Raw genomic sequence first — 25,742 nt, forward strand, 5'->3', positions numbered from 1 at the left:
CCACTGAGATTTTTAAAGTATATCAAAACTGTGCTGTAAGTATGGCCATTAATATTGTTACTTTGAATACACCATTCCCCTTGGAGAACAGTAAACTGGTGTTATTTTAACAAAACTATGTGAAGTTTCAATAATGTTACAAAATCAGTATTAAGAACATTTTAAAGTTAAGAGCTATCTTAGTCACCTACTTTTTAATCATGGGATTGGAAAAGTAAGTAGATCAAAAGAGGCAAAAGAGATTACGGTTATATAGGTCTTGTCCTCTGATAAAGTAACAAGAATTTTGAGATTGTATTGAAATGTTGAATTTAAGGGGGAAAAAAGTCTTCCTTTTCCTGTGGAGCTCTTGCACAAGTAGAAATGAAAATTCTCTACCGAGTACTGACATATTTTATGTAAACTAGGGATTTTTTTTTAAATTGCCATATTTCATTAAACAGGGTAATATACTGTATGTATTTGAGGCATCTATTGTACTATTTAAATAGAGATTGGTCATGGAAAATTTTTTTATGTATAAAAATAATCAAGTGGCTAAAACTAAGATGTTTTGGCTGAAAGTTGATTGGGTGTAAATTAGATTGGTATGTAAAGGGAACAATGAACATGACTCTGAAGAACAAATACATTTTTCAATAGTGAAAATGAGGTGATAAATATCTGGTTTAAAAACAGATAGCACGTAAATCTTAGAGAAGTTATTTCAAAATTTAAAAGGTGCAAACAGTAAACATCTACGGTTGGTAATACGAAGTGTACTAAATAAAATGGAAAAAAAAAAACTTGTGTTGTACGGGTTTCAGGAGTCAAAGAAAATTATTCTAAATGCTCTTCCATAGTCTACAAAAAGTAACTGAAGATTGATATAATGGTCTTTTTCTGTAATGCTGAAATGTCTAACTTCTGCAGTAAAGATATTTGCTGGAAGAAATAGTAACTAGACAAGAATGACTAGGACACTGCCAGAATTCATAACTAAGCATAATCATCATCCTCTTGACAGACCAATACTAATACTTAGACTTGATTTACTTCTTTTTTTTAAATAAAAAATGCAAGCTATAGAAAGAGATATTCACAGTGCTGAAGAATTTACAGTATTTTTGGAAATCTAGATTTCCCAAAATTTCCCACGTCACTGAAATATCTCATCCACAGATTAAAAGACATCTTGAAATATACAGAATGCTTAACTTAAAATCATAATATTTTATGAATTCTGAAGTTATTTTACCTTTCTATATGTATTTTGCTCTAAGCTTTCAAGTTAAATGAGAATGGGTACACATGTTGTGATCCAACCTTGAATGCTGTATTGATTTAGTATATGCAAGTGACAGTATTGCATTCCATGAACTTCCAGAAATCAAGCCCACGTGCCCCAATATTCAAAACCACAAAAGCTATCATTCCTTTTACGATTGTCAGCCTAATGAAGCACAATGCAACCTTTTTGATTTTTTCCTCACAAGAATTTGTTTTTACTACCAGAAATGGATGGTAGGCTTCACTCTCCATGCAGACACAGTCTACAAAAAAGCATTTACAGCCAGCCATAGAAGATTGGAGAACTCTGTGCTGCCAAGAAGGAATAAATAATTTTGCATTGTTCCTGTCATAAATATAAAGGGAAGGGTAATCACCTTTCTATGTACAGTGCTGTAAAATCCCTCCTGGCCAGAGGCAACATCCTGTTACTTGTAAAGGGTTAAGAAGCTCAGCTAACCTGGCTGGCACCTGGCTCAAAGGAACAATAAAGGGACAAGATACTTTCAAATCTTGGCGGGGGGAAGGAAGAAGGCTTTTGTTTTGTGCTCTTTGTTTATGTGGTTGTTCTCTCTTGGGACTGAGAGAAGCCAGACAGAAATCAATCTTCTCCAACCCATCCTAATTCAAGTCTCCAATATGGCAACCAGTATACATAAACCAGGCAAGGCAGATTAGTTTATCTTTTGTTTTATGTGAATTTTCCCTGTGTTAAGAGGGAGGTTTATTCCTGTTTTCTGTCACTTTAAGGTTTTATCCAGAGGGGGATCCTCTGTTTTGAATCTGAATACCCTGTAAAGTATTTTCCATCCTGATTTTACAGAGATGATTTTTACCTTTCTTTTTTTTTAAATAAAATCCTTCTTTTAAGAACCTGACTGATTTTTCCATTGTTCCAAGATCCAGGGGTTTGGGCCTCTGATGATTTTGTAACAAATCGGTTAGGATATTATTCTCAAGCCTCCCCAGGAAAGGGGGTATAGGGCTTGCGGGGGAAGACGTCTCCAAGTGGTCTCTTTCCCTGTTCTTTGTTTAAAACGCTTGGTGGTGGCAGCATACTGTTCAAGGACAAGGCACAGTTTGTACCTTGGGAAAGTTTTTAACCTAAGCTGGTAAGAATAAGCTTAGGGGGTCTTTCGTGCGGTCCCCACATCTGTACCCTAGAGTTCAGAGTGGGGAAGGAACCCTGACAATTCCTGACAAAGTTTCACATCACTGGATAGAAAACTTGTGATGGTGTTAGATTTTGGAGAGGAGATGAATGCTAGTTTCCTGAATAGAAACTTTTCTTTTTAAGTCCCTCTGTGAAACTAAGTAAACACTTGCTGAGCCAATCAATTCTGCTAGAATGTTAGAAGTTATTGTAGAAGGAAAACATTTATAAGCAGCCTAACCAATAATATAACCAGATTTGAATATAGTAGGATTTAAATCCATCAACACACTAAACATGGAACAAGAGAAGAACAACTAGCATTTTATACCTTATGAAAAATTAGCTTTTACACAAATCTAGAGAGTTGAATACGATGCTGCTGCAAGTTACAAAAACAAGTTTAAGACATGACATAGGTAAGGAACCAGAAAAAAGCACTGGAAAGAAATTTGGACCATCAATGAGATTGGTCTCCTGTGTCTACAAAGATAAAGGTGAACTATTTTATGCAAGAAGTACAATATATTACAAGATAAGAATATTTAGCTACTATAATCAGAACTCAGGCAGGACGAATATGGAGTAGGGAAAAGAAATTCAGGATTCTAATGAAAAAGACATGCAAAAGCATGTCTTTAGTACAAAGTCACTCGAAATTGTTAGACTGAATGCAATGCAAGTACAAACTTCATGATCCTTCAAAATTTCATTTAAAGAGTAATTATTTTATATCATTACACCACAGTGTGGTCACTACAGTAATTTAGGACCATCATGCAAGGAATGTTTTGATGACAAATCTGTTGTCCTGATCCCATGAGTTTTGTGCATCAGAGTAAGAATAATATAATTCCCGTATAAAAATAAATTTAAAATAAAGCAAAAACTAGAGAACTGGGTAAACCCATAAAGATCTAATGACCATCACATAAGAACACAGCTTCATCACTACTGGCAGAGGATAAAATAACCTTCCTTTTTTAACTAATGCATTGCATTTTCAGCTGTATAATAATTATAATCTCAGAGTTAGAGGAATTAGTCCTGAGAAAAGACCCAAGCCATTAATAAACCTCCTTATTACATCATTCACATCTTTTGAGTTTAGATTCAAGGCATGTTTCTTTTTTTATTTTATGTAGTTTAAAGGAAGATGTTTGTCTACTGTTTAACTGAGAGTGTGTTACTGGGGTGAGTATCCTGGCATTGGCTTTAGTATTTTGTAGGTTGTGTTACCTGTGGTATTGTTTTCTAGTTTGGGAAATTAAGTGCCCTTGTAGAGATCCTTTGTAAAAAAGTATATTAAAATATTAAAATGAAATAAAAATATTAAAATGTACCTGAAATATTGTTTTAAATGAACCTATCTTTTACAAAACTTAAAAAGCTCCAGAAATATTGCCACAATTTTGTTTTCTACATTCCAGCGGAGATAGTTATGTTAAAAAATGTACTCAGTGCTACTGAATGCAGTGACTCTTTTTTTCTGGGTAGCAGAAAAAAGAGAATGGGGCTCCCTACTACATTTGGATTTCGATGGAGGAGAAAAGAGAACAGCCTTACCTGACTGAAACCAAGGAGAGAACAGGAAGGAACTTGGCCGGATGGAGGCACTGACCTACCATGCACACTAGGCAAAGGGGAGGGTATTTATACCCTATGCATTCCAGAAGAAATTCTGCCTCCCATAGTCACTGATGAGCAGTGTCCACCCTCAGGATCAGGGCAGGACCAGATTCTATGATTTGCTGTGGGTTTATGCTAGTCGCCTTTTTCCTGGAGGGGGGGGGGCAAGTGTGGGAGGGGAGAGAGGTTGAGAAGTAATTTTTCTTTCACCACCAGATTGGCAGAGACAGGGTGGATTTTTGAACCTTCCCCATAGCAGAGCACTAAAATCAGAAAAAATACTTAAAAATAAACATTGACATTATCCATCAAAATTACAAAAAATAAAAACTGAATTCTGCCAAGCCTAATTATGATATAATCTTTCATTAAATGATCACATACTAGTTTTTCCACAGGACCCCTGCTTTACTCAGTGCACAGGATGGACAGCACTCACTGAATGGATAACTATTCAATATTTCTTTTTATCTGCATCCATGTGTAACATCATTTTATTTACTGCACAAAATCCAAACTTTACACTGAATAAAAAAATAATAATTTCCTCATGGGCTTTTTATTTACACTCATCACCATAGCAGCTGAATGCTTCACAAATATTAATTAATTATCCTACCAATACTTATCTAAGTAGAGATAATTTTACTGTCTCCATTTAATATATGGGGAACTGAGGCACAGGAAAATTAAAGGTCAAAATCATCCATTAACTTTAGGTGTCAAATCTGAGGTGTCTACAGTCTGATTTTTCAGAGTACCTAGCATTTTATAGTACTTTATACATTCAGAGAAAAGCTTCCACTGACTTCATTTGCAGTTGTGAATACTCAGAAGTTCTGCAAATCTGGCCCCAGACGTCTCAAATTAGGCACCTACAAAATGAGGAAGACACAATTAGTGGCCACCTGGGAAAAGTTTGGTTTAAAGTGACTTCTTCAGAATCACACAGGAACTCTGTGAGAGGGGCAGGGATAGAATCCTGTTCTTCAGGGTGTAATTCAACTTAATCACAAGATCATCTTTTATCTTCCTGCATTCCAATGTCTTATTTGCTACATACCTTCCATCATCTCCAACAAATGAAGCAGGCATTCTACAGACAACAGTCTCATTCACTAGATTACACTAACTGATTTCCTGCCCATCCTGTCCAGTGAGACTCAGGGATCCTCTGGAAAGACTAGAATGTGATCATGTAATGAAAAACTGGATTATAATGCACAAAAGATCTTATGCACAAAAGATGCATGTGATCTTATGCATGTGATCTTATGCACAAAAGATCTGAATTAAGATTGCACAGGCAACCTTAATTATGGCACTTCCTAATTGCTGAGGGCTTGACCTACAACTGTAACATTATTTTAATATGGTATTACGGGGGGTGAAGGGGTGGGAGGGGGCTTAGTTTGCTTCTGGGTGGATAAAAATCAATGATTTTTAAAAAAATACGATTTTCATTTAAATTGGATTTTTTTTTTTATAAAATGCTTTTTAAGGAAAAAACCTATCTAAAGATAGTTTTAATTAAGATATCTTTGAGCTATGATGCATCTCATCATGGAATAGGGATTATAAATTCTAATTCTATAGTATGAGACAATATATTCATGTAATGTTTAAGAAAAGTTTTGTAAATGAGTTCCAATAGTTCATGGATTAGGGACTCAATCTTACGGGGTTCCAGGGGCTTCTGTATATATTATTTAGGTTAATCTTTCTATCTACCCAATGGGACTCAGTGCTCAGTCTAGAAGATACCATCAGAGATGCTTAGTTTTGCAGTTCTCAAACTGTGGATTCGTTCATCAAGAGATAACATGCTTGTTAACAGCAAAAAACGGTTAAAAATAAAAATAAATACATATACAGAGGTGAGAAATAACAGACCTTAACCCTACTGTCCCTCTGCAAATTTGTACACAGAGTCAATCCCTTACCTCTCTCTAAAAGTGCAAAGTTTCAAAAAGTTCAATGAATAGAAGATTGTCCAGATCTATTCCACCCCCAACAATGAGAAGAAGTCTGGAGATAAATGTAAGAAGGGAAGGACAGACAGTAGAAACAAAAGTCAAACTGTATGAGCAGCATATTCCAGAAGTCTTGAGGTCTTTCTGAGTGCAGCCTTCATTGATTTGAGATCTACCATACCATTCTCTCACTAGAAGGGAAAACCTACAATGGCAGCAGGCCGTAAGAGAGACCCAGTTTAGGAATATTTTAATGAAGTTCCTCTACCTGTGGGTAAGACAGGCATGTGTGCAAAATGCAAACAGTGCAACAAAGAAATGCAAGGCCTGGTTGTCCGAATGAAACATCATCATGAGAAGCGTTCCTTCTCGGGAGGAAGCCGCACTGAAGATGATGAAAGGAACATGTCTGAACATGCAGGATCTTCAGGTTGGTAAATTTTTTTATTTCATACTTCTTTTTTAAGGACTGCCCATCTTCCTTCTGGGACTATTCTTGAATTCTCATGTTTGAGCAAAAAATATAGTTGTTTCTCTATGGCACTATCATTTTAGATGCAGTTGTGATAAAAAATAAATAGCTGAAATAGGCAGATCTTCCTTTTACAATTTCACATTTAAAGTAGTACTGAGTGTTAGTGAATGCAGTGAGTAATAATAAATGAGCAGTATGGTAATAATGATTAAATAACTGCATTGACTTATTTTGTTTCGGAGAATCCATCCTCAACATACAAGATTCTGAAGACTATTCACTTTCAAGATCACCATCACCTTTTATAGTTTCAGAATTATCTGCCAATGATAGTGTTTCAGTCACGTCATGTATATCCCATAGCCACAGTATATCATCTGTAGATAAGTTTGTGATAAGAACCAGCAGATTTTTAAAAGAGAAATATACAATGACAGAGTTAAATTACAAGCATTAAAAAAAAAAATAATGGGACAAGCACAGCTCATTTTCTTGCAAATATTCTCAATACCTGGTACCAGGGTCAAACCTGAAGAAGAGGAGTTGGCTATGACATAAACATTCAGCAATCATCCGTCCATAATAAACTTCCGAGCTAAGGGTGAACCATTAGAGAAATATAGGTTTGCTGATGAGGTTTTAAGAAAGTCACACAAGTGAATTGATGGAAGTCACTTAAGCACTTGGATTCAGAGACCATTGAAGTGATAATCTCTTCTTCTGCTGGTGTAGAAAGAATATTTTCTTCCTTTGGACTAATTCATTCCAAATTGAGAAATCGTTTGGGACCTGAAAAAGCAGGAAAGCTTGTTTTTCTTTTCCAGATTATGAACAAACAGGAAAATGAAGGTGAAGATGACTGAGTTAGCTGCAGAAGCCAATATTTTAAAATTTCTCATGTTGACCTGACTGACATATTCGATTTAATTTTGTTTGTTTTTAAATATTTCATTTAACTATTTTAATTAAAAAATAATTTTAACAAAAACAAACCTGATTTTAAAAAACGTGAATGTTTAAATTAAAAAAATGCATATGCTTATTTTGTTAAAATATTGTATGCTTGCCGCTGAAGGAAAAAAATCCAGAATACATAACGTTGTTGTTTTAGTTAACTAAAACAATTTAAACGTCTGTCTGGTAATGTTCTCCTCCTAATACAGCATGGCAAGAAAATCCTCCAAATATTAATGATTAACCTGTTGAAGTGGAGATAGTTCACCTCCCAATGACTTCATAAATATCTGCTTCAATTACCTTTGGTAAATGAAATAACCAAACAATCATTCATTTTCTGATATAGCTGTAAAACTAATCTGAAAAGTTTTCAAAATAAATCACTTTAAAAACGTATAGTATGTACCTTCTAAAAATGAAGCCTACATCTATCTCTAAGGTGTGAAGAATATGTATTAAGGTTATAACAACCAACAAGAATGCACTTTTATGTAGAAATCCATGATTAAATTGAGTCTTTATGACTAGTGGTTTAAATCAATTTGATTTAAATCAAATCCACCCTGGTTTGCTTTTTTAAAAACTAAGGATATTCCATCATGTAGAATTGTACTGGTCCTCATATGGGTCATCAGTAGGGCTGGAACTAATACCAGATATTTTTGAGCTCTTCTATTTTGTTTCATAAACACAGCACCAAAAGCATCACCTTGCCACCATCAGCTGAAAATGGGGGAAGATTTAAAATAAGATTAAGTTGTTCAGTGAGGGAGGAGAAGATCAGGGTCAGAACTCTGGGGTGGTTTTTGCAGCAGAAGAAAAAACCGCCACAAGCAGTGCCAGAACCTGCATCAACTAGCAGACCCTGACAGAACTGAGGGAAAGAAACCTATGGAGAGTAGGCATGCTTGTTATAAGGTAAATATAGAACTGAAATCATATTAATGATCACGTTTGGAGCAATAAAGATGTGTATTTCTGTTAGATCAGTGGCTCTCAACCTTTCCAGACTACTGTACCCCATTCAGCAGTCTGATTTGTCTTGAGTATTCCCACGTTACACCTCACATGAAAACTACTTGCTTACAAAATCAGACACAAAAAGGGTCACAGCACACTATTACTTAAATTGCTTACTTTCTGATTTTACCATATTATAAATGAATATAAATACTGTACTTACATTTTAGTATATAGAGCAGTATAACCAACTCACTCTCTGTATAAAATTTTAGTTTGTACTGACTTCACTAGTGCTTTCTATGTAGCCTGTTATAAAACAGGCCAAATATCCAGATGAGCTGGAAGACATTTGCATCCCCCTGGTTGAGAACCACTGTATTAGAGCTTAAACTTTATACATATAAAACAATGTAAAATTTCTGTCAGCGACTGCACATGGCTAATCACCATATGTAGCATACGTGCAACACTTAGTACTGTTCTCATTTTATGACACTGCAGTTCAAATATTTTTAAATCTGTATTAAGGAATCGTGTTGATGAGATTACATTGTAGCCAGGAAACATCAGTGTGCTACTATATTACAAGATACTTTGTTTTGGAAAAGTACTGCCTGTGTGTCAATCAACTATATCAGAAGACCGTATCTGTGTCCTCCCAAGGGTAACTGATCTAGGATACTCTGGGGAGTTTTTCTAAAAAGGGAACCTCTAGTAAACCGAGGGCATTTCTCTAGGGCAAGCCCCCTTTCACCATTTAGAAACATATTAATAGGTTAGTAGGCTACCTTGAAGGGAACCTCTGGTAAACCCAGGAGGGGGCAACAGATAAGCTATTCTGGGGGTACCCTGGGTCTATTTTGGGGTAACAGAACCTTTAATGCACTGTACAGACCTCTGCCACATGAGCTAACATAGTAACGAATAGCAGGAACAGGTCGTCATCCAGTATGTAGATCAGCCTCTAGAGCAGGGATTCTCAAACTTCGTTGCACTGCGACCCACTTCGGACAACAAAAATTACTACATGACCTCAATGTCCTGTATTACTCTAAATTATAGAGTCTAGAATCAGGGCTTGTGTTAGGGGGTGGTAAGCAGGGAAATTGCCCGTGGCCCCATTCCACAGGGGGCCAAGTGAAACTAAGTGGCTCATGTGTTGGCTTCAGCCCTGAGCAGCAGGGCTTGGGCTTTAGCTTCCGCCCCCCGCGGCAGGGTGTCTAACACCAGCACTGGCGACCCCATTAAAAGAAACTTGCGGCCCACTTTGGGGTCGTGACCCACAGTTTGAGAACTGCTGCTCTAGGAGATGAGACACACTTTGCCAGTCAGTTTCACTGATATTTACTGGCAATAGAGGTATGTTCAGGCGCAGGAATACTGGGATCTATTGCAAGTTTCTGGAGGTAGTGTCATCCAGGGGATACAGAAGCCACAGACTCTGTCCTTCCTTCCCAAGCCTGAGCCATTCTGCCTAGTTCCCTATCATGTTCCTAGTTCCCTAGCACTGTGCTTCTGTACCCCACCCGACTGACTTGTTCCCCCCCTCTAGCTCCTGTCCCTGTCCTCACTCTTCTTTAACAAACTCTATTGAGCATGGCAATACCGTCCAGATTGGTATGGATTTTCATCGGGAAAGCAAAAGATACCTTTTTGCAGCTAGGGTGAGCCCCCTACCAAAATTCCACTCACTGCTCCACTGTATATTAGATGATAAAGGTGCTCATCAAAATGGTGGCAAGAATTTAACATTGTTTTGCCAATATACTTTTCCCTAACCTTGTTCTGAGAAATAGTTGAACTATTTTTGCTGTTTTTGTTTTTATTTTCCAGAAACGTTCAATCTGAGATAAAGATGCAGCATGAAAATTTCATCCTGAATTAACATTTGGCAAAGCTGTAAGCAATGAAAATGCTTATAATGGAAAGCGTTAGACAGCATTTACTATTGTTGGTGCTATAAGCTCCACCTATAATTTCAATAGATTCCAAAGCCAGAGGGGCCCATTGTATAACACAGGCCATAGAACTTCCCCAAAATAATTTCTAGAGCATTTCTTTTAGAAAAAGTATCCAGTCTTGATTTAAAATTGCCTGTGATGGAGACTCCTCCACGACCTTTGGTTCCAATGGTCCAATTCCAATGGTTATTACCCTCAGTGTTAAAAATTGACACACTATTTCCAGTCTGAATTTGTTTAGTTTCAACTTCCGGCCACTGGATTGTGTTATAACTTTCTCTGTTAGACTGAAGAGTCCATTATCAAATATTTGTTCCCATGCAGGTATTTACAGTCTGTAATCAAGTTCCTTCTTAACCATCTCTTTGTTAGGCACAAGCAGCTCAATCTATTTAACTTATTTCTCTAAGTAGGTTTGGCAGAACTCAAATTTTATTTTTTTTTATAATTTTGACAGATATAAATGTGTATTTTTTAAGCATTTTTCTCATTTTTATCTATTTAAAGTTCCAAAATTGTGCAAAATTATATATGTTAAGTATTTTTCATCCATTTTTATCTATAATCTTTCAGAGTTGTGGAAATTATAGGGGGCAGACAACAATAGGTATCAGATAATTATTTAATGACAGCAATGTTGAGATTCAAAAAGTTAAAGCTTTATAATAATTAAAACACAAATTGTCAGCATCACATATATATTTTGATATATGAAATAAATATCCCTGAATCAAACTGTAATGAGTTCTCAAGTAGTATTTTTCTTAATTTACTTACCTATAAATTTCAATTATGTATTACGGAAACTTTTTTTTTTTTTTGGAGTGTGTGTGTGTATGGTAAAACTGACACGCAAGCTAATCCTTCCAAGCCTAACTATAAGGCACATTTCCTAATCTTTTAATAATTCTCATGGTTCTTCTCTGAATTCTCTCCAATTTATTAGCATCCTTCTTGAATTGTGGACACTAGGACTGGATGCAATATTCCAGGAACCTTCACACCAGTACCAAATACAGAGGTAAAATAACCTCTCTGCTCCTGCTTGAGATTCCCCTATTTATGCACCCCAGAACTACATTAGCCCTTTTGGCCACAGCATCACACTGGCAGCTCATGTTCGGCTTATTATCCCCCATGACCCCAAATCTTTTTCAGAGATACTGCTTGCCAGGAAAGAGGTCCCCAAGTATGGCCTACATTCTTTGTTCCTACTTGCACACATTTACATTTAGCCATTTGAAAACACATATTATTTGCTTGTGCCCAGATTACCAAGCAATCCAGATTGATCTGTATCAGTGATTTATTCTCTTAATTATTTATCACTCCCCCAATTTTTCTGTCATCTGCAAACTTTATCACTGATGACTTTGTGTCTTCTTTCAAGTCATTGATAAAAAGATCAAATAGCATAGGGCCAAGAATTGATCCCCGCAGAACCCCCACTAGGAACACAGCTGTTTAAATGATTATTCCCTACTTAGAATTCTATTTTGAGACCTATAAATTAATCATCTTTTAATCCATTTAATGTGTGCCATCTTCATTTTATATTGTTCCAGTTTTACAAAGGGTTGTCCGGTACCAAGTCAAATGCCATACAGAATTATAAGCACATTACATCAATACTATTATCTTCATCCACTAAACTCAGAATCTCATAAAAAAATTACAAAAAGTTAGTTTGAGGGGATCTATTTTCCATAAACCCAAGTTGACTGGCATTAATTATGTTATCCTTCTTTAATTCTTTATTTATGCGGTCCCATATCAACCACTCCATTTTCTTGCCTAGGACTGATGGCAAACTAAGAGGTTTATAGTTCCCCAGGTCATCCAGCTTACCCTTTTAAAATATTGGCATAACATTAATTTTTTTCAGTGTTCTGGAACTTCCCCTGGATTCTAAGACTTATTGAAAATCAACATTAGAGGTCCAATGAGCACCCGAAGCAGCTCTTCTAAAACTCTTGGGTGCAAGTTATCTGGACCTGCTGATTTCAAAGTGTTTAATCTTAATAGTTACTATTTAACATTCTCCTGAGTACACCAGTGGAATGGAAAGAGTGTTATTATCATGACTACATCATCTGTTTTCCCCCTGCAAATACAAAACAGAAATATTTATTTAACACTTCTGCTTTTTCTCCACAATTCTACCATTTCCATCTAGTAATAAACTAGTCTCTAAGGTGGCACAAGTACTTCTTTTCTTTTTGAGACTAAAACCAATTGACCTAAATAACACTAACTAGGGATACCAAGCATTTGTAGAAGACTTGAATTTTCAGACTCGCCATTAATCCAATTTAACAACATCTCTTTTGAAGTAGGTGGCTAAGACTTATTTGCCTAGTGGGGAAACTGAGGCAAAGAAGGTCTATGTTAGTCATTCTTCAACAAAAAATAATGTGATATATGCCATCATGTGCCAGCAATGCCCCTCTGCCATGTACATTGGCCAAACCAGACAGTCTTTACATAAAAGAATAAATGGACACAAATCAGACATCAGGAATAGCAACATACAAGATCCAGTAGGAGAATACTTCAATCTCCCTGGACATACAATAACAGATTTAAAAGTAGCCATCCTTTAACAAAAAACTTCAAAAACAGACTTCAAAGAGAAACTGCAGAGCTACAATTCATTTGCAAACTTAACACCATCAATTTGGGCTTGAATAGGGATGGAGAGTGGCTGACTCACACAAAAGCAACAGTTAAAGTTAAAGTTAACACTGGTTCTCCGCTTGTAAGATGACTCCCTTCTCTTCATGTGCCAATATACATTTATGCGTGTAATTTTCACTCCATGCATCTGAAGAAGTGGGTTTTTTAGCCACAAAGGCTTATGCCCAAATAAATGTGTTAGTCTTTAAGGTGCCACCGGCCTCCTCTTTGTTTTTATGATGTGTGCAAGGTCACAAAAGAAGTCAGGGCAGGACCAGAAACAGGCCCTCCCCATCCCAGTGTCCCGACTAATTCCAGGCCCTTCTAACCAAACGTGCCGTCTTTAATTTATAGCACCACCACCACCACCACTTGGCAAAAGGAATACATTGTAGGATTGTAGGGGGGCAGCCTGGGGTCGTCACCATCTGCTCACCCCGGGACAGACGGTGGCACACGGCGTGTGACCCGGCTCTGGCGAGCGCAGCAGCCGGAGCGCACCACACGCTGTCAGACAGCCAAGTTAGTTATTCACAGGCACGAGTGTGCGTGGCGGGGGAGGGAGGGGCACTAACGGTCAGTCACAAGGAGCGTCCTGTTGTGGGGGCTGGAGGGGAGCCGGGCCCGGGGACAGGAGAGAGGCTAGTGGGGAGCAGGGCGTCTGCCAGGGCGGTTCGAGTGGGGCCCAGCTCCCCAGGAGGTGCGCGTTGGGACACAGCGGCCCCGGGGATGTCTCGGACCCTGCCCACGGTCTCTCCACCCCCGCCAGGCTCACTTACCGGCCGGGCCCCGCTCGGCTCCGTGCTCACAGCCCCAGAGACCAGGGAGCGTCAGTGACAACGTCCCGGAACTGCTGGGTCCCACATCCGGGGGCGGGGCCGGGGCCGGGGCCGGCGGGAAGGAGGCTGCAGGGGCTGGTGCGGCCGCGCGCCCGCCGTCTCTTGCAGCAGCTCCGGTAAAGGCGGGGTCGGGTCTTCTACAGCCGCTGCGGCGCTGCCCCCTCTCGAGAGCAGCGCTTGGGCAGCTAATGCCAACAGGCACGAGAGGGGGCGTTTGAACCGCCTCGTCTGTGTGAGCACGACCGTCCCTCGGCCGGGAAAGGTGAGTGTCCCGGGGTGACCGAGTGTGGCCTCCCCCTGCTCCCGGGGCCCCCTGGTAGATGTGGGCGGGTGAGAGCTGAGTACCCCACCATGATGCACGTCCTAGGCCTAGCAATGCCATGCAAACTGTTCCCTAATATCCATGTAGAATTGACTGGTGATGCCCCAGGAAGTCCAGCTGCTGGTTCAGGTTTGAAAATGTAGTTATTGGCGCCACCTCCGTTCAACATCCTGTCTCTTCCCCTTCTGTTTTACTTTTTCTATTAAGATGCCTTGGGGCCCTTTCTGCTACAACCTACCTTGCCTAGGACAGCTGGTTTCGCTTTGCTTATTATGCACCTCCCCCATCAGTGGCTGGTCTGAGTTCCTCTATCTGCACCCAGGGATTTGGTTAGGGAACAGTCACAGCAGACCTTGTTGACACGTCTAACTCTCTTCTTTGAGGTGGGTAGGCTGGCACACAAAGTTGCAGACCTGGGAGCAGCATGTAGGTGCTCAGCATTGTTTGGAACCTCTGCTTTAGGCTAAAAGAAAAGGAGTACTTGTGGCACCTTAGAGACTAACAAATTTATTTGAGCATAAGCTTTCGTGAGCTACAGCTCACTTCAGCAGATGTATTAACTCACAAAAGCTTATGCTCAAATAAATTTGTTAGTCTCTAAGGTGCCACAAGTACTCCTTTTCTTTTTGCGAATACGGACTAACACGGCTGCTACTCTGAAACCTGCTTTAGGCTGTTATCTTTAGTTGACATTAATGCTACTTAGTAACAATTTTAAAATGGTTATGTTTTGTAGTATCTCAAAGTAGCATTACTCTAATAGAATCATTTGCTTATAGAGCTATATTAAGTCTTTAATTTTATCCAAACACATGGAAGGAATAGAAAGTTCAAATACAAATTGTACAAACAATTTATGCATATATTCCTCCCCCCCCCCCCCCCAAAAAAAAACATTTTACAGATGGCGACTACTATCCAAAAACGGAGAATCCAACTAACTGGATTTAAGAAACAAGAAAAGGAGGCTATAGTTGAATTACTACTTAAACTGGACTGTGTTTTTATTGATACTGAGGTAAGCATATACATTCGTTGTTTCATTCATTAAATTCATAGAAGGAGCAAAAGGAAGCAGCAGATAAGATGGAAGCCTACAGACAAATAGGCTGGATAATGGTCTGTGCTATAAGCTAAAACTATAAGTCTGTGCTAGTAGCTAAAAAACTAAACCATTTTCAGTTACACTTTTTTGTTTTGTTTTGTTTTTGTTAGCAATACAGAAATTGCACACATCTTATAGCAAAACAGCTTTCCAAGAGTGAAAAGTTCTTAGCAGCTTGTGCAGCAGGTGAGTAACAAGTTGTGATATCCTCTTTAACTGTATCAGTTAATGAACAAATAAGATTATTAACCTTGTTTTATAATTATTCTTATCTTTACTAATAAACAAGACTTTTGCTCAAGCTTGGATTTGCTTCTTCTCAGCTTATCTCTTCCCTTTGTTTGACTGAAATCATTAAGTCTGTTAGCCCACAAAAAGATAATTGTTGGTTAAGGTAACAGTTAAGATTGAGAAGTCACTTTTTATTCTCTCCAATAAATAACTTGTATTGGAATACTTGCTATTGGTAGCATACAATTCTGACGCTAAACTTCACACTGACATTCACTCACAGACTACAAACTTCTGCCTGCACAGCAACCCCTTATGGCCAAAAGAAAAACCCTTACCTGTGCCTTTTATATTGACTCTAGACTCCAATTTTACTCCTTTGTTTTTTTTTCATATCTATGGCCAGAATCTGAAAACCCTTACTCAAACCATTAAAGGTTTTCAAGATGAGACCTCTATATTGTAAGATGTTTTTGATGTGGGGCTTCCTGGAAGGGCTTTATGGTGTTTACATGCTGTTATAGACATAAGTTTTGCAGTGGCAATATACTGACATGGTACCCATTTTGAGTATTATCATCCACTTTTCTTTTAATCATACTTGTGTCATATATATACTGAAGCATATGTATTATTACTAATAATTATTTGTATTATCATAGTGTTTAGGGGCCCTACTCTACACCAGGAGGACCACATTATACTAGGTGCTGTACGAACACACAACAAAAAGATGGTCTGTACCCCAAGGGGCTTATGATCTAATCATAGATAAGACAAACAGATGGGAGAGTTCAAGTAAACAATGAGAGGTACAGGTCAGCATGGTAGGCAGTGCACATTAGCAGCCTAACTTAAGTTTTTCATAGGCCTCACTGCAACTGAGAATTTTGGGGAAGGATTTTAAGGTGAATAATGAGGTCGGTTTGTGAATATTTAAAGAGGGTAGCTCCCAAGTGTGTGGGGCAGCATTGGAGAAAGCATGGACAGGCAGGCAGTGGAATCTGGCATCAAGGAATGATTGGAGGTGAGAGTTAACATGTCAATAGTGAATGAGAGAAAATTAAAAGAGAATATAGGCAGCTTATATTTGATTCAATAGAGAAGGGAAGCCAGTGAAGGGGTTCAAAGAAAGGAATGACATGGTTGAAGTGATGGGCTAGGAAGATCTTAGTATCTGCATTTTAAATTGAAATGAGCAGGGCATGATTGCATTTGTTAAGGCCAGAGAGAAGGGTGTTCCAGTAACTGAGACACGAATGATGAGAGCTTGAAGGAGAGTTTTGACTGTGTGGATAGATGGGCCATATAGAGACACTATGCATAACGAATTGGTAAGATTTAGATGTAACCTGGATACGAAGCCTAGAGAAAGGTTGGAGTCGAAGATGACACCCATGTTACAGGCCTGAATGACAGGAAGGGTGGTAGTGTTATCTACAATGATTGAGAATAGAGGCTTTATTTTTTAGCCATGTTTAGCTTGAGCGGGCAGCTAGATATCCACAAGATCATCTCCAGGAGGCAGGTCATGGTTTTGGTTTGGACAGAATGGGACAGGTCTGGAGTTGAGAGGCAGATTTGTGAGTTATCAGCATAAAGATAGTGGTTGAATTTGTGTTTGTGAATGAGATTACCCAGAGATAAAGTGCAGATGGAGAACAGAACAGAACCAAGGATGGAGCCCCCACATAAAGTTACAGGGTGGATGAGGATCCTCCAGAGGATATGCTGAAAGAGCGATTAGAGAACCAGGAGAGAAGAGAGTCACAGAAGCCAAGCAAGGACAAGATTTCAAGATTGTGTCAAAGGTAGCTGACAAGTCAAGGAGGACGAGGATGGAGTACTGGTTCTGAACTTTAGCTAGAAAGAGGGCATTAGAGATTTGGTAGCAACCATTTCAGTGAAATGTAAGGAGCAGAAGTCAGATTGGAAAAGGTCTAGGATAGAACTGGAGGAGAGGCACTCCAGAAGGCAATTGTAGACAAGAGCATTCAGTGAGTTTATAGATAGATGGGGAAGTAGTTATAGGCAAGTGGGGTTAAGGATATTGTATTTGGGGGTTTTTTGAGATGGGAGATGCATGTATGCTGGGGTCATAGTTCAAGGCAACCGCACTCATGTTTCTCCTCAGTGGTCCAGCAAGGACACCATTCTCAGGCTGCCAGCTCCCCGGTCTGTCACCTTTCTTGGGTGGAGACTTCCCCCCCCCCCCCTTTCTGACAAGGGTATCTCCAAGCTATACAGTTCCCTGCCTTCACTATGGTGTTCCAGCACAGACAGGTTGTCCAAGGAATACCTATTTGTTTCTCTTCAGAGATGGTTAACGTGTAATTGCTACAGTTGTAAGTACCCCAGAGTTCTTTCTATGCAAGCCTACTTTAGAATAAAGGTAAAAAACTTTACAGATAGTGTATTGAAAACAAACAAGAAAAACCTTACATGTATGCTAATAAGGTTACCAGACATCATCGCAGTCCTAACATGGATTCTGGCAGGAGCAGTCCTTCAACCGCCATCACTACCTAAAGGGATTCCCTGTGGTTCATCACAGCTGAAGCTCAGAACAAGCCCTTAGTCCAGTGGTTCTCAACCTGTGGTCCAATCAGCGCACATCTGCGGCCCAGGTGACATCCTCAGGGTCATACACGTAGTGTATATATATTGTATGGATACGGCCCACATCAACACAGAGCTGCATATACGGCCCACGATGGTAAATGGGTTGAGACCCACTGCCTTAGTCTTATGAGACCTCAGTAGTCCCAGTCCTTCCAACCCTAACTTAAGGACTGGGGCCCTCCATGGACCAGGGTTCTTGTCCATTTGGTGGTTCAAGAAGGCCCATAGCCAGATTAAAACCAGGCTATTTATCCAAAAATCCTCTTTTTCTGTTGGTCCCTGGAGAATCCTGTCAGAATTAGTATATACACATAGCTCTGCAAGGGGGTGGCTTCAAAGAGATAACAGAAGGAAGTGCATCCCCCCACCCTCACCAGAGAAGGTACATACAATGCCACAATAACACATGCACAGTTGTTTTTTAATACAATATACCTCAAAGGTATTAACCTTAATTTGATAAGATTTAATTTATATAGAGTTAATCTTAATTCTGTAAGGTTTGTTTAGAATATTACAGGATATTGTCAGTCTGGCACAGTTTGAATTTGAAGACTGGTATAAGGCTAACAGGCTTATATACACAGATATGCTAAATCAGTATTTACTGATGATTGTAATATTGTTCAGTTGTATTGGCATTTAAATGCCAGTGATAGACACCTTTGAAAATTCTAGCATCTAATGACAATTGGCTATATGTGGGTAGACTGGTACCCCATGCAGAGCCTTATTGAAGTCAGGGCTATAGAATTTAGGTCCTGATCCTGCAGCAAGTTCCATGTCTGCAGAAGCAGACAAGGTTCTATTTGTGCTGGAATTCCTTGCAGGATTGGGGCTTTAGTGAGAGAAGTTAAGTGATTTGCTTGAAGGCATAGAGAGATAATTGGTGTCTGAGTCAAGATTAAGAGTCATGATTTTCTGTCTCCTGTCTAGATGGTATTATCTCCTCCAAAGGTGCAGGCACTTAAACCAAATTGTTTTTGTAAACAGGATTACTTTTTTCAAGGAAGGATCAAGCAAAAGAGAAAAGTGGGTCCGTGAAAAAGAAAATTCCTATTAAAGCACATTTTTCAGTAGTCAAGAAAACCCAAGAAACTATTGGCAAATTCAAAGTGTGAGCATGTATGCATATGCTTAACATTGTATAATATGAAAAGTCCTTTACCTATATTTAATGAAGTAGATTCACATGGTTATGATGTTGCATACAATGGACTTCCATCTCAAACCATCCCTTACAAGTCGTCTCCCTTCCTCAAGAGTCAGTATGGGAGAATTCAGGCTTCTTAAATCCTTCAAAACTGCATCTTCCAAACTCATTTGAGGCAGACCTTGTGCTCCGCTTCCTTTCCACTCAGCTCTGTAAACCTTCTGTAGATGCATACCTTCTTCTACATGAGAGAGGTTCTACGTGACCCCACAGCTGCACTCTTCTTGTTCTTCACTGATGACAGACGGATGATCCCAGCAGATGCAATCTCCTCGTTTGTGACAAAATCAAATCAGTGGATGTTAAGAATCTGCTGTAACTTTTTTAATATTGAAAACTGTTTAATTTCCTCTCCTCAGCTGTTCAACTGCCATCTTTCTGATCCATATAACAGGGTTGTAATCACCACCACATTAAACAATAAATATCCTGCCACGTAAACAGAGGCCGTTGAAGACACTGAATACCATTGACAAGACCAATTCAACATGTGACTACTTCAGTTATAGAACACCTTGCTGTCAACCAACTACCCAGATAGAGAACTCTTCATCCATTTGACGTCATTACCATCTACCTGTAGTGTCAGCTGATCATTTGTTTCCATTTTATAGGTACTTCTATTTATCACCAATGATCTTAAGTCCCATAGTTTCTGCATTAGCTGTAATTGGTCAGTAGTGACTTCAAATAAGGCAATATCATCCACATATTCAAGATCCTCAAATTTCACCCCTCCTACTCGGCCTCCATCAGCTTCGTTATCAGTTTATTAAAATACTAGATAATATGGGGGAGAGAGAGAGAGAGAACACACATTCCTGGAATACTCCTGATTCTACTGAAAACCAGTCTAATACAACCATTGACCCTCACACTACTAAATGTACCATGGTAGAATTCCTCCAATAAGCATGCTACGTTGTCAGACACCCTAAACTGACATAGCAGTACCCAGGGTGCATCATCTGATTGATGCACTGTTTCAAAAAGTGGCTGCAAAAATCTCTGTAAACACAATGTTAACTTCCTTTTGCTGCTCCAGTCATTTTTCAGTGACATTCCACAAGGTAAATATAGCATGGATTTATTCCTTGGGGCATTCTGCACCAAAAAATTAAATTCTGTGCACAATATTTTAAAATTCTGCAAAATTTTGCACTTTTTATTTGTCAAAATAACTCTACATAGTCACGCCAGTTTCAATTATTTTAGTAATTTGTTTCAAAATACCTGTCAGCAATATGCCTGTAACAATACAGACACCCCACAAATTCCCCAAGGAGCATAGAGTTAAAGAAAACCCTATGACAACCCAGTTCCTGTTTCTCTCCCCCTCCCCTGCCCCCAACCCAGAGATCCAGAGTGAGAAACAGACTGATGCTCAGTCCCAGGCTTGCACAGAATTTCCTGTGTGCTGCCCTCTTCTTCCCTCAGGGCATGCTGGGCACTGCAGCAGCCAGGAACCCTCTAGCTCTCTCTCCCTCCTCCCAGCAGTGTTTTCTGTGTGAGCTGGGCTCTTCTGGATCCAGTGGCAGCTAGCAGCACAACAGCCCATTTTTGGGGAGGGCAGAAATTCTGCACGCACAATGTTAATTTCTGCAAAATTCTACATTGTGCAGTGGCACAGCATTCCCCCAGGAGTAATGGATTGTAGATCAACCTGTACAGAGGCCATATTGGTTGTTTGTCATACTAGGGTTGAAACAGTATTTCAATCTGTTCAGTAGTATGATCATATACATCTTCCCTGGGACGGACAGACAGGGTTATTCCTCTGTAATTTGCTCACATTTGTCTCTCCCTTTTTAAAGTAAGGGATGATGCACTCCCTTTTCCAGTCTTCTGGAATGTTACCAGTTTCCCTAAGTTTTAAAGATATTATGAAGCCAGTGAACTAAATCCAAACCTCCACTCTTTTTTAGCAGTTCTCCAGAAATTTTGTTAAGGTCGGATGCTTTAATTTCATAATTGTGTGACTGCAAATATCACTTCCTTTAATGTCACCAGCCTGTTTTTTGCAAGGTTCATTTTTGGATTAAGTTTTAGTATACATCTTGGTGGGGAGCTGTTGATTATTTAACAAAAATTTTCACGCCAACTGTTATATTGTGCATCAATATCCTGGCAATATTTTCAATTTTTGTCCTTAATTTGCAGAAGTCACGGTAATGGATGGCCAGTTAGGACATTCAGAATCTCAAAGATGCATTCCTGGTCATGTCTTGGAGGGTCTCTCAGTGCTCTGCATTATATTTTTCCACCATTGATTATGGTCAGTCCAACAGGCCCTTCTAACTGCACATTCAAGTTATTTCTTTTCTTTTGTTGTGCATTTCCTCTTCTCTTACATAAGAACAGCCATACTGGGTCAGACCAAAGGTCTCTTTGCTAACTCTCTTCTGATCTTCCAGGACTTCCATTCTACACTGTGTCTTCCCCCCCCCCCCCCCATAATTTGGTATCCTCGGTATTCCAACACATCTTTTTAATGCTCCTTAGTCCTAGTCATTCTCCAGCAGTCTCTGAAATAAAATCCCCAAATGAAGTCTACTCTTCCTCTGCAGTAGACAGCTAGTCATCCAATATAGAATATTTATTGGAAGTTGCTACTGCATAATTCTTATCAATCATTTCATCATGAAGCTTATCAGCACTGAAGCATTTTGACGCAGTAGGTATCAGTCTCTGAAACTTGGTTCAGTGGAACATCATTGTTACTATTAGTAGTCAATCCGATTCTGAAGCTAGATCAGCACTTGTAAATATACTTACATCCAGGATGAGTTTAATCAGGGGTTTCTGAACTAGAACATGATCTAAGGTTGCAGTATTGCCAGACGGATATCAAAATGTACATTTATGGAAATTCCTGTGGTGAAACTAGGTAGCATTAAAAATAGTCTGTGTTGAAGCAAATTCTAATGGACACGCACTATTATCGGATTTCTCTTCCAATAAGGTGTGTGGCCCCAGTAGCAACACAAATCTAGTTGTCTAATGACCAGTTCTTAAAGTTCTCCATTATTTCCTAAAATAACAATATGATGTTGAAATGAAGTGCTTGATAAGTCCTCTAGTGTGGCATAAAAAGCATCGTTTACATCATCAGGCTTTACAGCAGTGGCTTGCGTTCTGAAGACCAGTGATAATCTGAAACTTTTGCTTTTCTAGAGAGAGTTGGCTGTCATGTAATGCTAGTTCCTCACTTCTACCTGACTTAAAATAAATGTTTTCCTAATATGCAACTATTGTAGATGCCATGACGTTTTTATGTCGTTGTGAAGAGGAGAGAAGTGGTCCATAAGACAGCCTTTCTATTAAAATAGGGTTTATGCTAGGAAAAAGTTTTACCACACTTCATAGGAATCCTGGCAGTATTTTCCATTTTTGTCCTTTAATTGGCAGAAGTCATGGGAATCAGTGTCCAGCTAGGACATTCAGAGTCTCAAAGATGCAATTCTGATCAGGTCTTTGAGGTTTCCTGAGGGATTCCTAACCAATTATTATTCCCCATCCCCAAATATTTTCTCATGGATACCAGGAAAATTACTATAAATGAGCTACGTAGTGGGGAAAGGGCAGTTTTCCCATGCTTGAGGGGTGGCCCAGACACATCAGCAGTCCTGTGTTGCTGTGCAGCAGCATGACAGTGTCTAGCTGATGCTGTCTGAGAGCTTGGGCGATATGAGAGGAGCTCTGAGCAGCCCTTCCGATAGGGAAATGGGTACAAACAGGACAGGTAAAACTGGGGAGAAAAGGGTCTTTTCTACAGCTGCCCCTGAGCTTTACCTGATTTAAAATATCCTCCTCTCATTGCCTTTAATGGGGCTAAAGCCAAGTTTCCTTCAGTAAAGGTGGTTGCGATTTCCCTACACTTTTTCTGATGTGGAAGTGTGGTTGCCCTGAGTAAAGATAGCTGCCAACTCATTATTTGTGGTGCGACTGAAACTAGGCTGCCCTCAACTCAGGGGCGGCCATCTTCCCTAGTTAGGATAAGGTAGTTTGGAGATCAGGAGGAGGCTAAGAGAGTGCGGAGGAAGCAGAGAGGGGAAATGGTAAGGGTGGATCTTGTAAAGGGCAAAGAGGGAAATAATGGGGGCAACGAGGGGGTAGACACTGTGGAATATGAAGTGGGGAGGAAAAACTGGGTTGTGTAAGGAGAGAGATGTAGAAAGGAAAGAAGCAGGATAGTACTCCTGGGGGAATTCTGCACCAAAAAATTAAAAATTCTGCACACAATATTTTAAAATTCTGCAAATTTTATTTGTTAAAATAATGCACTATAATCCTGTTGGTTTCAATAATTCTGGTAATTTGTTTAAACTACAATACAATGGATGAAGAATGGGAGTAGGGAGCATTGGAGGAAATCCCCAACCCCCGCCACTGTCTAATAGTAATGTAGTTAGTAGTAACCCTTTAGTCAACAAATATATGCAGCCATATGCTCAGTATTACATCATAGGCAACTGAAGAACAAGTGAGGGTGGGGACTCAAACTCGCAATTTTTATTGGCTACTGACCATCTCCAGAAAGGTCAGTAGCAAATAGTTCACAGAGCACATTTTGATAAGAATTTTTTTCAGTCCAAAAATGTAAACCAGTTCTAATCAGTAAAGCACCATAAGCATTTATACGGCCACACTGTCCTTTACAATCAAGATCCTTCATACCACTCTGGCAATGTAAAGGAGCCTTAAAATTTTAACACCTTTTTATACTCCTTGGGAATTCACTAAGAACACTGGGAACAATTAACTAAGCAGGCAGGCTGTTATATTCTGCTCTGCCTAAGGGGACAGAGGCTGCCTCACGCCTACCTCCCCAGAAACATCCCAAAGCCCTGCTCCTCCATGCTGAGGGCGCCACAATAGCAAGTGAGAGGGACAGAGTATCTGTCTCTCTCTCACACCTGACTTCCCAGCTCTCCCATCTCGGCAGCGATTTATGTCTCTACCAGCTGCTCCAGGTGCCCAAACTGACCTGCCTGTGCTACCAGGGAGGGGCTTGTGACCACTCTGGCGGCTTCCCTTTGCTTTCCCATCAGAAGTCATTTTTCTGCGGGGAAGCAAAGAAATCGGCCAGGGCCATGAATTCTGCACAGTGCGGAGTGACACAGAATTTCCCCCCAGAGTAATGATAGCAATAAAGTATGGGGATGGACAGGGAAAGGATGGCAGCTTCTCCACTCTAGGGTTTAGGAATGTTTGTTAGTTCTCAGAAGCTAGCAGGAATACTCACATTTCACATGTGCTTGTCGCATTAGATTTTGAGCATGAAAATAATCAGACTAAAGGTACAGGTGGCTTCCATCTAAAAAACTTGGCGGGAAATTAAAACAAATCCCAGATTTTAATTCATCTTTCTTGACATCTGACTCATGATTTTAGACTATTAGGGATTGGCTGTAGTGCATCCATGCAGATGGCTCCCCACTCTGTGGGCACAGGGTCTTGATAAGTCTCTTAAGCCTGTAAATCCTCATCCTTTCCCATTTCCACACCTGGGGTGGTTAAAATACATTGAAAACAGGGTGAGCAGCTCTCACCAACCAGTTGAGCAGGAGCAGCTGCAAGAAAGTGCTCCTTGCATATTCCAGGGAATGGAGAAAGAGCTTTCCCTGCTTTTACCAGAAGGGGGGAGCCGCTCCCTCTCTTTAATCTCTGTGCAGCTCCCCTCAGATTCTTCCCCCTGAGGTAACAGTGTAAAGCAGGGATGGGCAAAACATGGCCTGTGAGCTGGATCCGGCCTGTCTAACATTTCTGTCCGGCCCGCCATAACTAACATTTCCATCTGGCCTCTTCTGCCCCCTTGCGATCTCTGATTCCGGGCCGCTAAAAGTCCCATGGCGCAGACTGCACCTTGCACCCCCTCCCACATCCCAACCCCCTACCCCAGGTCAGAACCCCCTCCCGCACCCAGACTCCCTTCTAGACCCCTCACCCTCTCCTGCACTCCAACATTCTGCACCAGCCTGGAGCACCTCCTCCATTAATATAGTAGAAATATGCGGCCTATGACAACTTACCAAAATACGGGGAGTGGCTCCCCTGCAAAAATTATTGCCCACCCCTGGTGTAAAGGGAACTCTGTTAGGGATATTTCAGGAAGATCTCCTGCACATCATACCTCTCCTAGGTAAGGACTTCCCTCCCCCCTTTCTCTCTCTCTCTTTCTCAAAAGGACAACTAAACCACCAAAACAGCAGGAAGAGACAAAGTGAAAGTATCAGAGGGGTAGCTGTGTTAGTCTGTATCCACAAAACAATGAGGAGTCCAGTGGCACCTTAGAGACTAACAGGTTTATTTGGGCATAAGCTTTCGTGGGTAAAAAAAATCCACTACTTCAGA

General features: G+C 39.9%; 2 protein-coding genes across 14 annotated transcripts in view; one reads left to right on the forward strand and one right to left on the reverse strand.

Moving 5' to 3' along the window:
* Positions 1-14,319, reverse strand: part of KIAA0825 (KIAA0825 ortholog) — a 423,444-nt gene extending 409,125 nt beyond the window's left edge. For 3 of the 7 annotated variants that reach the window (XM_043514582.1, XM_043514586.1, XM_038403487.2), the window contains exon 1: positions 13,836-13,962. Coding sequence is in view for 2 of the 7 variants with exons in the window: in XM_043514581.1 (XP_043370516.1) it covers positions 13,836-14,277 (442 nt within the window). In the remaining 5 variants the exon portion in view is untranslated. Of the gene's footprint in view, positions 1-4,860; positions 4,927-13,835 lie in introns of all 7 variants that reach the window. The other 4 variants (XM_043514584.1, XM_043514581.1, XM_038403489.2 and 1 more) reach the window with 4 other exon arrangements.
* SLF1 (SMC5-SMC6 complex localization factor 1) overlaps positions 13,869-25,742 on the forward strand; it is a 67,949-nt gene continuing 56,075 nt past the window's right edge. For 3 of the 7 annotated variants that reach the window (XM_038403492.2, XM_038403490.2, XM_043514591.1), the window contains exons 1-3: positions 14,024-14,157; positions 15,122-15,235; positions 15,433-15,508. In XM_038403492.2, the coding sequence (XP_038259420.1) occupies positions 15,122-15,235; positions 15,433-15,508 (190 nt within the window). In that variant the 5' untranslated portion in view covers positions 14,024-14,157. The other 4 variants (XM_043514590.1, XM_043514588.1, XM_043514589.1 and 1 more) reach the window with 4 other exon arrangements.

The sequence above is a fragment of the Dermochelys coriacea genome, chromosome 5 (assembly GCF_009764565.3).
Source record: "Dermochelys coriacea isolate rDerCor1 chromosome 5, rDerCor1.pri.v4, whole genome shotgun sequence".
NCBI lineage: Eukaryota > Metazoa > Chordata > Testudines > Dermochelyidae > Dermochelys > Dermochelys coriacea.